A 14,751-nucleotide genomic window follows, 5' to 3' on the forward strand; every position below is an offset into this window, starting at 1 on the left:
TGATAATATAACTTAAGTAATTCAGAAACACGCCATATTAATCAATACTTAATAGCGAACACCGGTATATTGTTTCAACCTCCGGTGTCAGTTGTTTTTAATGCCAGTTTCTGGTTTCCGCTAAAGACTTGTATTGACCATTTGGATTATGTTTGACACTATTGTAGAAAAAAAAAAAAATTCCAACGCGCGGATGCCAATACTACTGTGTATTGTTGTTTCAGATAAGAACACCCAAAACTCCGATATTTAGTAAAGGCAGCATGGACCCTCAGATTTTTACGTACCGAGCAATGTAAATATGGCGGACTGCTCAAAGCAGACAGTCAGAGCCCGAAGTCAACAGATTAATCTGGTACATTTTGATACGCATTTATAATTTAAAAACAGCATTTGAGTCATCTTCCCCTGCATACGGTTACGTTTAAAACACGAAACCAACTAAAAATCAAGTTTTTGTTTAGCCAATAAAGGTAGGTGACAACGATGTATGTGTATTCTGAATACCTTACCTTATAAAGGGAACATTCAGTGTCCAAAATATGTTTCAGATAAATAAAAAGTATGTTCAAAATATCAGGAAATGCATTCTTTTGAAGTTTAATAGTTTCTTAGCAGTGACTACTTCTGATAGCATTTAGTTTAATTCAAACCTGCCTGAGAAAATTAAAGTAATGACCTGACCCATTCCCTTACATTTTGAATTGATAAATCATTTCAACTGACAAAGCAAAGGACTTCATACATCTTATATGTTCAATTACTACCTGAATTTATTTAAACATGAAAATACATACAACAAAATAGTCAGGTGAAAAAAAGCGGGAAAAGGTAAATATTTGCTTCACTCCAATAATGAGTAAGCTACCAGAATTTAAAATAACTATGACAGAGGAAAATCGTCTTTAGAAGAAGCAGCACAAATAAATTGTAACAGTATCTTAGATTTATGGCATTAATTACCTCCGTCTGATTAGATACTTAAGACCTACAACCTGAATTTTAAAAAACTTGTATGAACGGCCGTCTGGTGTTGTAGCTGTGGGTTTGACAGTGTTCCAAAGCGGCTTCAAGTTCTTTCCCATCTCAGACACCAAAAATGATTCGGAGATCTGCCAGAGAGAGTTTGGTGAAGGTGCTTCCTGTTCCTGACAGCACATTCTGAGCCAGCTCCTTCTTCTTCACCTGCAGGGTGGAAATCTTCTCCTCCACTGTGCCTTCACACTCAAACCTGGAAACACAACACACACAAAAAGGTATTATTAAACACATATAAACTAAATTATAATACGCGATAAAAAAGGCACACCACAGCCTTTAGTAAAATTAACCAACAATGAAGATGAATACAGCTCAAGTTTCGTACAGTTTAATTTAATCAAGTTTCTCATGAATCTTCACATTTGTTGATTCACTTCCCCTACATAGACATTTGAATTGGATCTCCATTTTAGGCAACTCTGTTCAACTTTAAGTTGTATTCTGTCACTTAAGAGCTTGAACTATCTCAGTACTGTCCTTCTGCAACAATATCGTATGATGAATGCTAAATAATAGTAGTGACTACACGCACACACACACACCCTGCAGCTTTTTACCTGTGGATTGTGACATCTTTAGTTTGTCCAACTCTGTAGATTCTGTCACATGCCTGATCCTCCAAGGCTGGGTTCCTGTTTTGAAGAAAGATAAAGTGCACATTTTTGCTGAAAATTGCACTTGGAAAACCTGTAAAAAGGTTATAATGTATTGTTAAATGTTCGATGGTAATAAGAGTTGAAACTGAAGCACTGAAATGTGTTGAAGAGACAGTTGAAGTGTCAGTTACAGTGAATTCCAGTTGAAGGTAAAAAAGACCCAAACCAAATCACAAGAGTTAAAGGTACTTTAACAACAGCAGCAAGCTGTTTATACAACTGGCTCCATCAAGCAGAGGGAACCAAACACCAGCAATTATACTCTCTTGGATTTTTGCATGTCAGTGTGCGTCTCACCAGTGCATGTCCATGAGAAAGAGGTGATTCCCTCCAATGAGATTGAGTCCAACGCCTCCGGCACAGAGGGACACCAGCATCACCTTTGGCAGAAAATCCGAAAAATATATTTAGTTTAATGTTACACTGGTCAAAATCCAGTTTTGAAGATTGACTCTGAGCAGCACTGTCGGAAGTCTTAAGTGCTTTAAGTTGTGTGATAAAATAATAGAGTTAAAGGCATATTTTAGAACTTTTTCACGATATAGATTTGAAAACAAACAATAAAACAATAACACAGGAGTTTGTCAATTGATTATTAGTGAAAATACTAGCCTGTTATACACATGGTAGTGTAAAATTCTAATGTATACAAACCTTTAACAGCAAAAGGACACTTTACATTTTTATAAAAAAAATGTTGTATTGTTCATATATGCATTGAACAACTAACAGGTTTTAGTCATGTATTTTGTTAACAAGATTCTGTGTGAGTTTTACCTGAATTCCTTTAGAGTCAGTGTTGAATTCTTCGACAAGGTCCATGCGGCGTTTTGGGTTGACACTCCCGTCAATAACACCATATTTCAGGCCCATCTGCCGCAGATGAACTGCAACAATTTGGAGCATGCTGGTCCACTGGGACACGATCACGCTGCACATTACCAGAGGAGGTTAACATGGATTACACATGTGAGAGTAACATTTAAACTGTTGTTCTGGGTCGATTAGGGTGACCACTTCCAGGTTAACAGATGTAAGCACTATACTGGTGAAGTTCTTTCGAGATCACAATTTCATGAAAACTGCATCATGAGGACGATTGTGGGACACAGTTGAGAGCTTCAGAGCAGCCCCCTGTGTGGACCTTGCGTAGAGATGAATTTACCAATAACATGAACCAGAAGAAAACGGGCAACTGCATGTCAACCTGGGTGTCAGGTTTCCATCTGATTTATACCCGTGACTTCTGCAGAGTCAACTGACCTAGGACTCAATGGCAACTGTACCCTTTCCCACTGACAACAAAAGCTAGATTTTAGTACATCAGAGTCTGCTTTGATGTCCAGCGGAAAAGGGGGTCAATATTGCCAAATTATCTGGATGAAAAGAATCTTAATTGTTTGGTGCAAGATTAAGAAATGTGTGAAACTGAGGCAGATTTACAACATAAATGGTTGAAAAAGTGTTGAGGTGACGGTGAGACTTTGATATTTTACCTTTTCTGATCATCACTTCTTTGTTTGATTGCCTTCAGCTCAGAGACAATAGCAGATATCTGGAAAAATTGAGGTAGAGTAATTATTTCAGTTGTGTTTAAAATGAACATCATTAAAAGCAGCGATACAGGAAAATGTGAAAATTTGCATCACACCCTGTCCCGTCAAACACAGAAAAACAAAGTTTTCTCAACAGACATGTAGATTTCCCCTGGGCTCTTGACAACGACATACTTTAACCCACGACTTATAAAAGTAACTAAGATATTCTTACTGTGTGTGCAGTAATTATAGTTGACCTTTATGTCCAAAGACATTAGTGTGTTCATATGCCGTCTGCACTCACCAACAATTCTTCTCTTCTCCTACTTCTTCTAGACTTTTCTAAAATGTGTAGTGGGGAGAGAAAGGCTAAACCAAGGTCATCCAACTTCTGTAAACAACCTGTTATACTTACTGTCCTCTACAGAGGTCTAAAAAACACAGATCTGATACAACATTTTTTTATATCCAGCACAAAAAGAGAGTAGTCTCTCTAGTCACAGTAGAATACAAACAGCCTGCAGGACACATTCTCACATTCAGGGGGTTATTGTGGTTTTAAGGTGCTGAGAACAACGGTTGCCCACCTTGCTGCTCTCACTGGTTTCCTCAAATAGCTTTGAGTGGAAGCGGGTGCCATTAAGGGCCACAGTGTCTTTGGGGTCAGGGCCCGATGACGAGGAGTTGGAGGAGAGTGACAGAGCGCTGAGCTGCTCCTCCAGAGACAAGACGATCCCATCGCCCTGCAGCTCCGACGAGTCAAGAGTCTAAGACAAGAGGGGAAAAGCGAAAGAAGGAAATCAGTGCTTGTGTTGGTTTTTGTGTGTGTTTAAGCGTGTGAGGATGTCAAACCCAGTGAGTCTTGTCAGAGCATGTGAGTGTGTGTGTACCTTCTTAAGGAGTGAGAGGTGACAGCAGCACTGTCGGAGGCGCAGCAACAGAGACAGGATGTGGACGGTGCTAGACGCCTGTTGGGGCTGCTGGGAACTCGACGCAGCAGGGTCAGCCTGGGACATACCAAACTCTTGGGCAACTGGGGAGGGAAAACAAACAGAGTTTCAATACACACACCAATTAGTTTCAACAATACTGATTGCAAACCAGGTTTAATTAAAAGGCGCAGAATCTCAATCAAAACAAAAGACAAAAAGAGGTCTTTTGTGTCAGCAGCCGTCAGATGTGGTCTGGATCGAAAGCACCTTTCGGCTTTTAATCATGTTTCAAATGCAATACTTTAGCGTTATTTATATTTGTTGTGTCCTGTGAATACAATGTCTCTATTGTTTGTTGTTTGTATGAGTTGATTTGGTGGCAAATTAGTTTCTCCAATAGAGATTAATGAAGCTGTCTAATGTAATCAAAATGATTTGTTTGTGTGATAATTTGTCAACAAAATATAAATTATGTGGTTGTAAAACGTGTTTGGACTGAGGCACAAATATTATTCCATATAATCATAGCCACTCACAATAATGAGGGCAGAAATCATGACAAACTGCCTGATGAGGACTATAGAAAACAACCAGCTAATATCTCACCTTTGTCAAAGGGGTTACTACTGGATTTGTTTCCCTTGCTCACATCATTTCCTTCATGTCTCTTGAGGTAGTTCTGCAGGGTAGATCTAGAGGAAAAGAGCAAATCATCAGTCTAGTGTCATTTATTATGCTTTTAATGATCCATCGGCTGGATCCAGTCAGACATAATGGCATCCCGTCTCTTTTTTAAGCAGTTTAGACCCATTTAGACCTCGGAGCTGTTGTAGGCATCCTTGATGGTAGTCAGAGTCTAGTTCAGAGGGGAACACTGGTTAGTCTTTATTTAATTCCTAGTCTGTTTTCCCACACACTTAATGGAAAACATCATGGAGATAAACAAAAGAAAAAAAAGGATATAAAATTGTTGCAAAAATGCAAACATGTCTTTAATAAATTGACAAAACAAGGAATGGGAAGATTCTTCTTTCCTTCCTTTAAGAATAATCCAGTGTTTCCGATGCTGAAGTTGAACAGAAAAGGAGGAGTGTACCACTTTTTCACATTTTCTTATATTGGGTTTGAAACCAGATAATTCAGTGAGTACAGTGTAGAAGACAGAGGATACGGGAGATGATTTCTCATAAAACGGTTTAAATGGAAAAATATGACAGGTTGTCATGTTACCTGGACTGGGCAAAGACCACATCATAAACAGCCTTTTCATCCTGGGACAGTTTGAGTCGATGCACCTCGAGGGTCCGATCAGGAAGAGACACCTGAAACATTCAACATTTCACTTCAGCCTGGATCCACAGTGAGTGTTGATGTTTAAATCAGAACACCTCAGTTTTAGATTGCAAAGAGTCAGATCTTTTTGTCTGAACAAACCAGCTGTACATGTTCTTGGTGGCCCTCATCATGAATGTCCTCAATGTAATGCTGCCATCCAAGGTGTGTGTGCATCCCTACCAGTGGTTTTCCTGTGGAGTCCAGCTGGTCTTTGGTCCGTCGGAGCAGAAGACTCCTTGTCAGGAGGTTGAGTCTCTCTCTGCCTCTATTAGAGCCGTTGTCCACCTGAGCTTTCCACAGTTTGTACTCATCGAACGGAGAACAACGCAGAAACCTGAAAGACAGATGGAGAGAGACAGTGAGGAAACACAGTCACATTTTATTAATGAATCATGTGGACTTAAGTTGAAGAGGTCAGCAAATTTAAAAAACCACTCAGGGTCAGAAACCTGTTCTGTGCATAACCACGAGAAAAGCACGATTCCACTCAACAATATTTCTTCATGCAATGGAACAAGATCAACTCTTAACAGTCTTCAGGGTCTTCACAGTGCTAAATAGATATACATCTTTAAAGCTGAACAGTTTCTTTCTTTAACTCTAAAGTTGGTTAGCACCAACCAAGTGGTGATTTTGTTCTTTTATGTTTGGTTGCTAGTCTGATATTTCAGAGTTGAGTACTCTACAGATTTCAGCAGTGTTTCTAAAGTTGAGGTTAATCTATAGCGCCGTCTGGTGGCCACTTTATGGCACTCTTAATCTATAACTCCTGATCAGCAATGAAAAGCTTATTTTTCCCCTAGATTGAATATGACGATGGATCAATCAGTTAAAGTCAGGAAAACATCCACCTTAATGGATTATAAATTGATATCTGAACATTTATTATTTACTTTAAGCAGCTTCTATGGTTTAGTTGATTCTATTATATTTTCTATTTACATTGATATTCAGTGCATCTCTCATAAACAAAATGTGCATAAGAAATTAAGTCATCACAAATCTTCCAGTTGTAATCCAATATTCTTTATCACACTTTAAGGTCAATAAAACACACTAGTATCACTGGAATTAAGATGCTTCATTTTGAGAGCCTGACATGTCCATCATGCAAACAGATCAGAAGAAGCATCTCTACCAGGTAAGATTTTTAAAACTCTTGTATTCACTGTGTTTTTGGCTTACTTGAGTAGTGAGTACATGTCCAGCAGGTTGTTCTGGATGGGTGTGCCAGTGACAGCCCAGCGGGCACGAGCCCGCAGCTTACACACAGCCATAGACGTCTGCACTTTTGGGTTCTTGATGTTATGGCCTTCGTCCAGAACCACTCGGGCCCAGGCCACTCTCAGAAGAGGAGCCGAGTGTGGTGGCTGAGGAGACACAAACAAACAAAGTTTGAGTTTTTAGTTTTTGTGCCAAAGATGATCATTTATTAGTTTTCAGATCTTACAAGAATAATTTTAAGCTACAGCACTGAAGCTGATAAAATGTGGTTTTATGTCATGAATAAATATTTCGCACCACATCGTCAGCATCTTTGGTGGGTTTCTCAGCCTCCTCCTTCTGGACTGGGATCTCTTTAGAGACCAAACTGTATGTGGTCACCACCACATCATAATCTGCCAGCCTGAGGGACAGAAAGAGAACACTTAATTTAGTTTGATCCCATGTGCTTTAACAATCCTCCAAACTGGAATAAAATGATAGAATGAGTGTTAAAGATATTAAAAAGGTCCAATCTGTAAGAATTCCCAACTTGTCAAATACTGATGCTTCTGGATGGCAACCGTGAACATAAAATCAAGGTTTGGGTAATAGTTCTGTATCAGTTTTTGACTTTCAGTGAAAGGATCATGCTGTGCTGCTATTTAATAAAATTATTGAATACTATAACAAGATTATTTTGGGGTTGATTGAGTGGTTATTTGTCGTGTGAAAAGCACAAACATGAAGCAGGCCCCGTCTCTGCAAGGCTTTATCCAGTGCTGTTCAAAATTGCTTAGAAGTCAGGCAAGTCAACAACAGAACCGTGTGCAACGTAATCATGTCCTTATCCATTTCATGGCTTCCTTACAGCTCCTTTTAATATTCAACAAGACATAAGAGTAAATGAACCAAACACAAAACTACAACACAGGAGGCGTTCCTTTGTGCCTGGTTCAGACCCCCCCCCCCCCCAAAAAAAAAAAACAGTCACTGCACATTGAGTAACAGAGACATAGTGCAGAAAAGACAAAACAAGAGTGGTGTGTATGTGTGCATGGTTCCCTCACACTCTGGCACTTTTCTCGCGGTTGGGGCCGTGGTACAGGTACACAGTCAGCTTGCCTGTCTTGACATGTCTGTCAATCTCTCTCTTCCAGTGGTGGATCAGCGAGGCAGGACAGATGATCAGGGTGCCTTTAGAAACCACCAGGCTAGAGTCTTGGATGATCAACAAACAAACAGAAATTAATCCAAAAGTGCATACTCTGAATAATCAATTTAAAACTGACCTCCAGAATTCAGACAAAACAAGAAGTTTTGATCCAATTTAAATCTGAATTGCATGCGCACAGATTACAATGCTGTCATTTATCAGACAAACGGAAAGATTGAGAAGAGGTTTTATTTACCAGTTTTGGAGATCCAGCCCTCCAGCTTCTTCTCTTCCTTCTTTTCATCTTCCTCTTTTGCCTTCTTCTTCTTGGCCAGTATGAGAGCAATCATGGTCAGAGTTTTCCCTAGTCCCATGTCATCCGCTAAATCCAAAATAGGAGCGACACAAACAGGAAGGAGAAGCAAAGAAAAAACAAACAATTATAATTTGAAGCTTCTGAAACAGCATTTTATAATAAACACGTCGCACATTCCTTACGATTCTTAATCTGTTTTTGTTTTTAAACTTTTTTACTAACGATCATGTAAAAATAAAAAAGACGAACATACCAAGAATTCCTCCACACGGATTCTGGGCTTCTCTCCAGAGCAGCCAGGCCAAAGCTCTCCTCTGATGGGGCAGGAGCGTTACCTGATCAACCAAGAGGTCAATGTCATTATTAGAGTAACATAGTAGACCAATCAAAAGAGTAGGTAGCTCTGTTTCCATAGCCAGTTGTCAAGTGAATCTAAAATAAACATTTCTAAGAACTTCTTTCTAAAAATAGCTAATACACTATGGTCAAAAGTATGTGGCCACCCAAAGGTTTCCCCCATATGGAATTACTCATCATCTCGTGCCAAAACTATGAGCATCAATCTGCTCTTGTAACAGCCTCCACTCTTCCTGTTTCAGACTGTGAACCAGATTTTAAGGTCTGGCTTACAGTCAGACTTTCAATTCATCCCACAGGTACTGGACACGGTTGAGGTCAGGACGATGTGTGGATCTCTTTATTGACCTGGCATTAAAGGGTCCCAAACTGCCGCCACAAAGTTGAAAGCACAGCTCGGCTCCAGGTCAGGTAACATACCAGCCAGAGTGCATGGGTGTCGACTTACTTTCTTTTTTTTTTTAGAAAAACATATTAAAATGAACACTGAATGAGTAATTTCCTCATAAGTAGTTTCAAATATTCTAAAGGCCTGACGAAAACCAGACTAGTGACTGAGGGGGTATCTAACCTTGATGCCTTTGGGATCTGGAGCCTCGGCCTCAGGGTGAGGGCAGGACTCCAGGGATTTGTGGAGATGGTCGATGGCCTCGCAGGTGGCATTTTTCACTGCCAGCAGACGGTCATCAGTCATCCTGCCGCCGTAAAAAGCCTGGGCCTGTGGGTTCGCTGGACAGAGAAATGTCTGAGAGTTAAGGGGTTTGCATGAGTGATAAATTAAGAATAAATCAGTCCAGACAAAAATAAACACAAAATGTTCAAATTAAAAAATAAAATGAAATTAAAAAAAGTCAAAGGGGAAATATAGATGCTGGAATGTGAGGATAGTCACATCTTGCAACAAGATAGATAGATTCAAACAAAACTGGAATGGCTAGACAGAGTTACAGAAATATTTCCATGCAAGGCCTACCTCCATACATCTGGGTGTAGCCCTGGCTCAGCTGGAGCCCCAGTGAGCTGCTGGAGGCCTGTTGTTGGGAGAGCCCCAGGGCAGGGGGGGCCGGGAGCAGGATGGTGCCACCCTGCCGGCTGAATGGGTTAGCTTGGCTGCTACCTGCACTAGCATCACCGCTTTTTTTTCCAACCTCGGTCTCTGAAAGGGATTTAGACATAACAGCTGTAACATTAGTGTGATTTCTCAATTAAGCGCTCATTGTTAATAAATCAATTTCTCCAACATCTATTCATAATCTTCCTACTGCACAGTGAGTGAGTTACCTGGCTGAGAAGCAGCAGTGAGGCTCAGAGAATCCAGTGCATCCTCCAGCTCTTTGACCTGAGTCCTCAGCCTCTCCCCTTTATCTGGCAGAGCCGCCACATTCACCACAGACAGAGTGGCCTTAACAGGAGAGGACAACAATTGGATGAGAAGATATACAGAGAAATACAGATTAAAATAGATGTATAGAAATGACAACCTAACTTTAAGAAGGATATCTGTTTCATTCACTTCAAAGAATCACGTTTGTGCCATATTTTCTGCTGCTGTGGTGTCACGAATTTTAGAAAGAATCCATCTAAAATCCATCAGCGCCCTTCATTTCCTACGGAGATGGAGTTTTTTGGCATATGCAAGAGCATTGTGTTCATTTTTTATAAAGCAACTATAGCCAGATGGCAAGATGAGGTATATTATGAGATTTTACTGCTTGTTCATCATGATCTAATTAAGCAATAAAAATGTGTCTGCTGTAGCAGTTACTCTCAGTTTCCATCAGATTGCAGCAGACAGGACACAAGACTGTGGCACTCGAGTCCAACATTACATCAGCATGGTTCAACGCATCAGCTGATTTCAGCTTTATCATACATATATTTATGTGTTTATGTGTTGACAGATAACAAGAAATTGCAACAAAGAAAGGCTGAAGATATGTTTGAGGTGCATATCTTCATCAGAATTCTTTATAACAATATCACTATTAGCTTAAAAATCCAGTGTATTTATCCCAATCGAATTGTTCCCAAAAGATCCAGCCATATCTGGCCAAACAGTCGGTCATGTCTTTGTGTGAGTCACTTACTTACCTTTTTCTGTTGGAGCTGAGCAGTGAGCAGGCTGTGAAGCCCTTGCGGATCTCCCTGCTGAGGTTTGACCTTGGATGCTGGCTGGAAGCCAGGGAAGGTGGTCAGGGTCTTTTGGACAGTAGAGGCGGGAGGAGTTTTCTGAGCAGCAGGTTTCACAGACACTACCACTACATCGTCATCATCATCATTGTCCACGTTGTTTTTGGTTTGACTTGACTCTGTGGGTTGTGTTGGTTTGTTAGAGGCACTATCTCTGGAAGCATCCGTGCTACCACTCCTTGCAGATTTAGAGACACTTTCCTTTACAGTTTGTTCCACCACACGGGTCGTGTCCTTGTGAGGATCCTGTGAAATTTGATGCATCTTCTCAGGACGAGCAGTCTTGACACTGGAGGAAGAAATTGTTTTCTCTCCTTCTTTTGTCTGAGTGTGGTTCTCTTTAATCTTGTCTTTCACCTTCTCTGTCATCTTTTCCTCAGCGTTAGGTTTGGGACTTTTTCTCTCCTCATCTGAAACTCTCTTCTTTACCTTCATTCCTGCTGGAAGTTGTTTACCTCTGTAAGTATCAGATGGATTCAGCTTCCCCTCCTCATCTTTTTCTCCTGCACCTTTGCTCTTCACATTTTCTTTCTGATTACTTTCTCTTCCCTCAGCCTTGGGACTCGCCTCACTGCTTTTCTCATCACCTCCATCACTCTGCATCCTTCTCCTCTCAGAGTCCTTGTCCGTCTTGCTGGGAGCCTTAAAAGGGTTTCGGGAAGGTGGCAGACAGGAAGGCTGCAGCTGTGCATCAGACAGCGGGTTTCGCTTTTCTTTCTCTGGCTGCAATGGTAGAAGACAACGGACATTTTAAAATGGGTTAAACAGGAAAAGGAATATAAAAAAAATATTTGACAGGTGCAGACTGAAGTCATATTTATTTATAAAACTTGAGAAACTATTTACACAATTTTACAATATATTATTGAGGGCTGCATCTTAAATCTATCATAAAATTGATTGACTGTTTGGTCATCAAATGTATTACTGCTTTCTGTTTCGTTTTCAGTCAATTTATTTGTAACATGTACTATATCCACTTGTAAAGTTTAGGGCAACGCATTTGCTTAAACTTTAAATAAACATACTTATTTATCTACTAAATGTTTGTTATTTTCCTTAAATGACAAACAGAATATATTTTTTTTTTAAATGGGGCTGCATGGTATGGTAAAAAATGTGTAATCATTTTAACAGACACTGCCATTGTGAGATGATAGTGAGAACAACCATTGTAGGATAACAATTTTTCTTTTTTTAATATTTTTCCCGGCATAGACACCTTTATCAAGCAGTAGACAGATAGGAAATATGGGAGAGAGAGATGGGGATGTGACATGCAGCAAAGGAACTCTGGCCGGAATCGAACCAGGGCCGGCTGCGTATGTGGCATGCGCTCTAACCACTCAACCACCTGCGTGCCAGGATAACAATTTTCATCTTCTTCTGGTCTACAAAATTTGTACATCTCTGCAGCACACTTCATTATAATGCTGTCCGTCACATATTTTACCTCTATCAAAAAACTGCAGCTTTAGTTATTGTACTCAACTTTTTTGATTATTTGCAGTTCTGGTTAAAAATGTATTTTCTTTTGGTACTAACTGATGACTCAACTACTAGGTTGAAAGGGGATCGATGCAGCATTACATACAACAAGGACTCCTGGGTAGACTCTAATCAGAGTCAGTGACCTACACCGCAAATGTCATGTCATGTCATGTCATCGCCTGTAACCGCTCTATCCCTTTTTCAAGGGGTCGCAGGGTTTTGTTGCTGGAGCCAATCCCAGCTGTCTCTGGGCGAAGGCAGGGTACACCCTGGACAAGTCGCCAGCTCATCGCAGGGACACCACAAATGTTAATTTTCTAAATGTCTCTAAAGTAATTAATAACACCAACTTGTAATTAAAACGTGTAAATCTGACACTATAAAAGTTGGAATGATGAAAAGAAAGAATTCAATATAAATCTGTGAACATGAGTGTTTGACGATTGAGAGTTGGACAGATAAAAGTGTCCCAATGAGTCCCAGATCTGGCTTGTGCCAGAAGAGAAATAAAAAGTGTGTATGGTGTCTTACTGAAGTCCAAGGCACGTATCCACACCACCTCTGGCCTGCTTTTTTCCCCACAACACAGCGGTAGAACAACCTGGAAAAAGAGAACAACTCAGAATCAGACGTCCGATACAAGCAACCAGGTGTCCAATATAAATCTTAAGCTGGCAACAGGAAGATTCATCGTTCAAGGTTAAGGGTAACTTTATTGTCCCTGCAGATAAATTGGCTAGCAGCCAGGATCGCACAAAAACATACAAAACACAGCGACACTGGTGGACAAACAACAGTGGACAAAACAGACAAAGGAAAGCCTTCTTCTCATGGTCCTTATAACAAGCACCTTAAAACAAGTCAAGTTAAAGTCACATGCATTGTAAGTCGGTTACTAATGAAAGACAGTTCTTTTTGTTTTGGACCATAACACAATCCACCTGCACACCCACCTGTAGCTCTGCTGCTGCTGAATGTAGGTGAGAGCTTGAAGTTCAACCATTGAGTCTTCATGATGGAGGCAGTGGGATGGTGGCACACTGGAGGAGATGATGATGATAATAATAATAATAATAATGATAATGTAGACCAAAAACACGATTGTGTAAAAAAAAACTTGCTTTCTCTTCGGAACCCAAAAGGGGGAGAAGAAATGTAAAACTTGCCAAACAATTTCACTAGTATGCCATTAAATAACAACAGGTTGAAATCACATATTCTTTTCTACAATAGCAATAAACGTGATCAGATACAATGTGTATAAAATAATGGCTAATATGAGTGGAATCAAATTGGATAAGGGTATGTAAGCAATATCAGTATTTGTCAAGACACAGTTAAGACTTTGGCAAACCAAACTTATGAAACTGTATATATTCCATGAGCACATCACATAAAAATACAAATCTAAAAAGAGGTTTCAGGTGTTTAGATATAAGAGAGTGGCTCAGGGGTAGAGCCAGTGTCTTGTTATCGGAAGGTTGCTGGTTCGATTCCCCTTGTCTACATGTCAAAGTGTCCTTGACCAAGATACTGAACCCCAAAACTGCTCCTGATGTGCTGGTTGGCACCTTGCATGGCAGCCACCGCCATCATTGTATGAATGTATGAATTACTGCAAGTTGCCTTGGACAAAAGCGTCTGCCGTAAAGAGTTGTCTAATGCATCTCTACTTTCATGTACTAGATTGTGGGACAGATCTGGACTTCCTAATGCTGATTTTGTGTGGGAACCTATTGATGATAATGAGAATCTATAATCCATGACACTGCTGTGATAAGCAGTAGGATCCACCCTCACCTTTGACACTCTCTCTATAACGTTAGTCGTCTGACAGGAGAAGAAACAGGGAATCACTGAGGAAATGATGTAAATACCTGGCCAGCTGACTGAAATCACAGCCCTGCTTGTCAACGCACACGTAGAAGCTCTTGCCTTTATTTGGTCCATCCTTTACGCCCGTTTTTAGCATACACACACTGCCTGTATGTGGATACAGAGAACAAGGTATTTAGTGAATCACACATACTTTATACTCACTGCAGGTTAGCAAGGGAATGTATGGGATAAATGCGTGTGGTGAAATCAAAAGTGTGACGGACCATGGAGAGAAACTGCCTTGTCATGCACATAGAAAAGAAATAACACACAAATGTAACCTCTGGAAACTCAACACAACATCTGAGTTTCTATTTAACAACAAACTGTAGAATATCATTAGGTTAGTGCGACTTACCATGGACATTACATAAAGTCTTTTCCATTGTTCCGACAGTCAGTTCAGTGTCAGTTGCCTTAACGTGGAATTCCGTATTTTCGTATCAACCAATCACAACCGCCAGAAAATACATCCGGTGCGTTAATTTTCAGTATAAAGGTTCTTGGCCAAAGTGGTAAATTAAAGTCGCGTATATTTACCACAAATAAAAATTTACAATATAATACAAAGTAATAATACTTGGACTACACAAAACTACATTGCGCAAATTTGTAACTTGGCGCTACACAAATTTCTATTCACTCCATGACCTTTATT

The 14,751-nt window shown here is 40.1% G+C and overlaps 1 protein-coding gene across 3 annotated transcripts; it reads right to left on the bottom strand.

Moving 5' to 3' along the window:
- Positions 1-751: 751 nt before the first annotated feature.
- On the bottom strand, positions 752-14,576 carry ttf2 (transcription termination factor, RNA polymerase II). 3 transcript variants are annotated; one of them, XM_030429468.1, is made up of 23 exons: positions 14,452-14,576; positions 14,093-14,198; positions 13,169-13,255; positions 12,747-12,816; positions 10,626-11,447; positions 9,816-9,936; positions 9,508-9,690; positions 9,106-9,263; positions 8,431-8,512; positions 8,118-8,243; positions 7,776-7,926; positions 7,024-7,129; positions 6,688-6,872; positions 5,683-5,836; positions 5,398-5,489; positions 4,774-4,859; positions 4,126-4,268; positions 3,823-4,002; positions 3,194-3,252; positions 2,475-2,628; positions 1,995-2,077; positions 1,599-1,673; positions 752-1,231 (listed from the first exon to the last, which is right to left on the bottom strand). In XM_030429468.1, the coding sequence occupies exons 1-23, from the start codon at positions 14,477-14,479 to the stop codon at positions 1,087-1,089; spliced, it is 3,396 nt and encodes a 1,131-aa protein (XP_030285328.1). In that variant the 5' UTR covers positions 14,480-14,576; the 3' UTR covers positions 752-1,086. The 3 variants fall into 3 exon arrangements, 2 of the variants coding, with proteins under 2 accessions (XP_030285328.1, XP_030285329.1); XR_003985407.1 differs by lacking the exons at positions 752-1,231; positions 1,599-1,673; positions 1,995-2,077 and adding an exon at positions 3,540-3,577 and having other exon boundaries at positions 2,546-2,628; XM_030429469.1 differs by lacking the exons at positions 752-1,231; positions 1,599-1,673; positions 1,995-2,077; positions 2,475-2,628 and adding an exon at positions 3,540-3,577 and having other exon boundaries at positions 2,635-3,252.
- Between the last annotated feature and the right edge of the window lie 175 nt (positions 14,577-14,751).

The sequence above is a fragment of the Sparus aurata genome, chromosome 9 (assembly GCF_900880675.1).
Source record: "Sparus aurata chromosome 9, fSpaAur1.1, whole genome shotgun sequence".
Taxonomy (NCBI): domain Eukaryota; kingdom Metazoa; phylum Chordata; class Actinopteri; order Spariformes; family Sparidae; genus Sparus; species Sparus aurata.

Excerpts from the sequence above, each read along its gene's own strand:
- ttf2 (XM_030429468.1), bottom strand. The coding sequence starts at position 14,479 with ATGGAAAAGACTTTATGTAATGTCCATG. Across the intron at positions 12,817-13,168 it reads CAGCAGCAGCAGAGCTACAG|GTTGTTCTACCGCTGTGTTG; the intron begins GTGGGTGTGCAG and ends CTCTTTTTCCAG. Across the intron at positions 9,691-9,815 it reads CACTGCTGCTTCTCAGCCAG|AGACCGAGGTTGGAAAAAAA; the intron begins GTAACTCACTCA and ends AATCCCTTTCAG.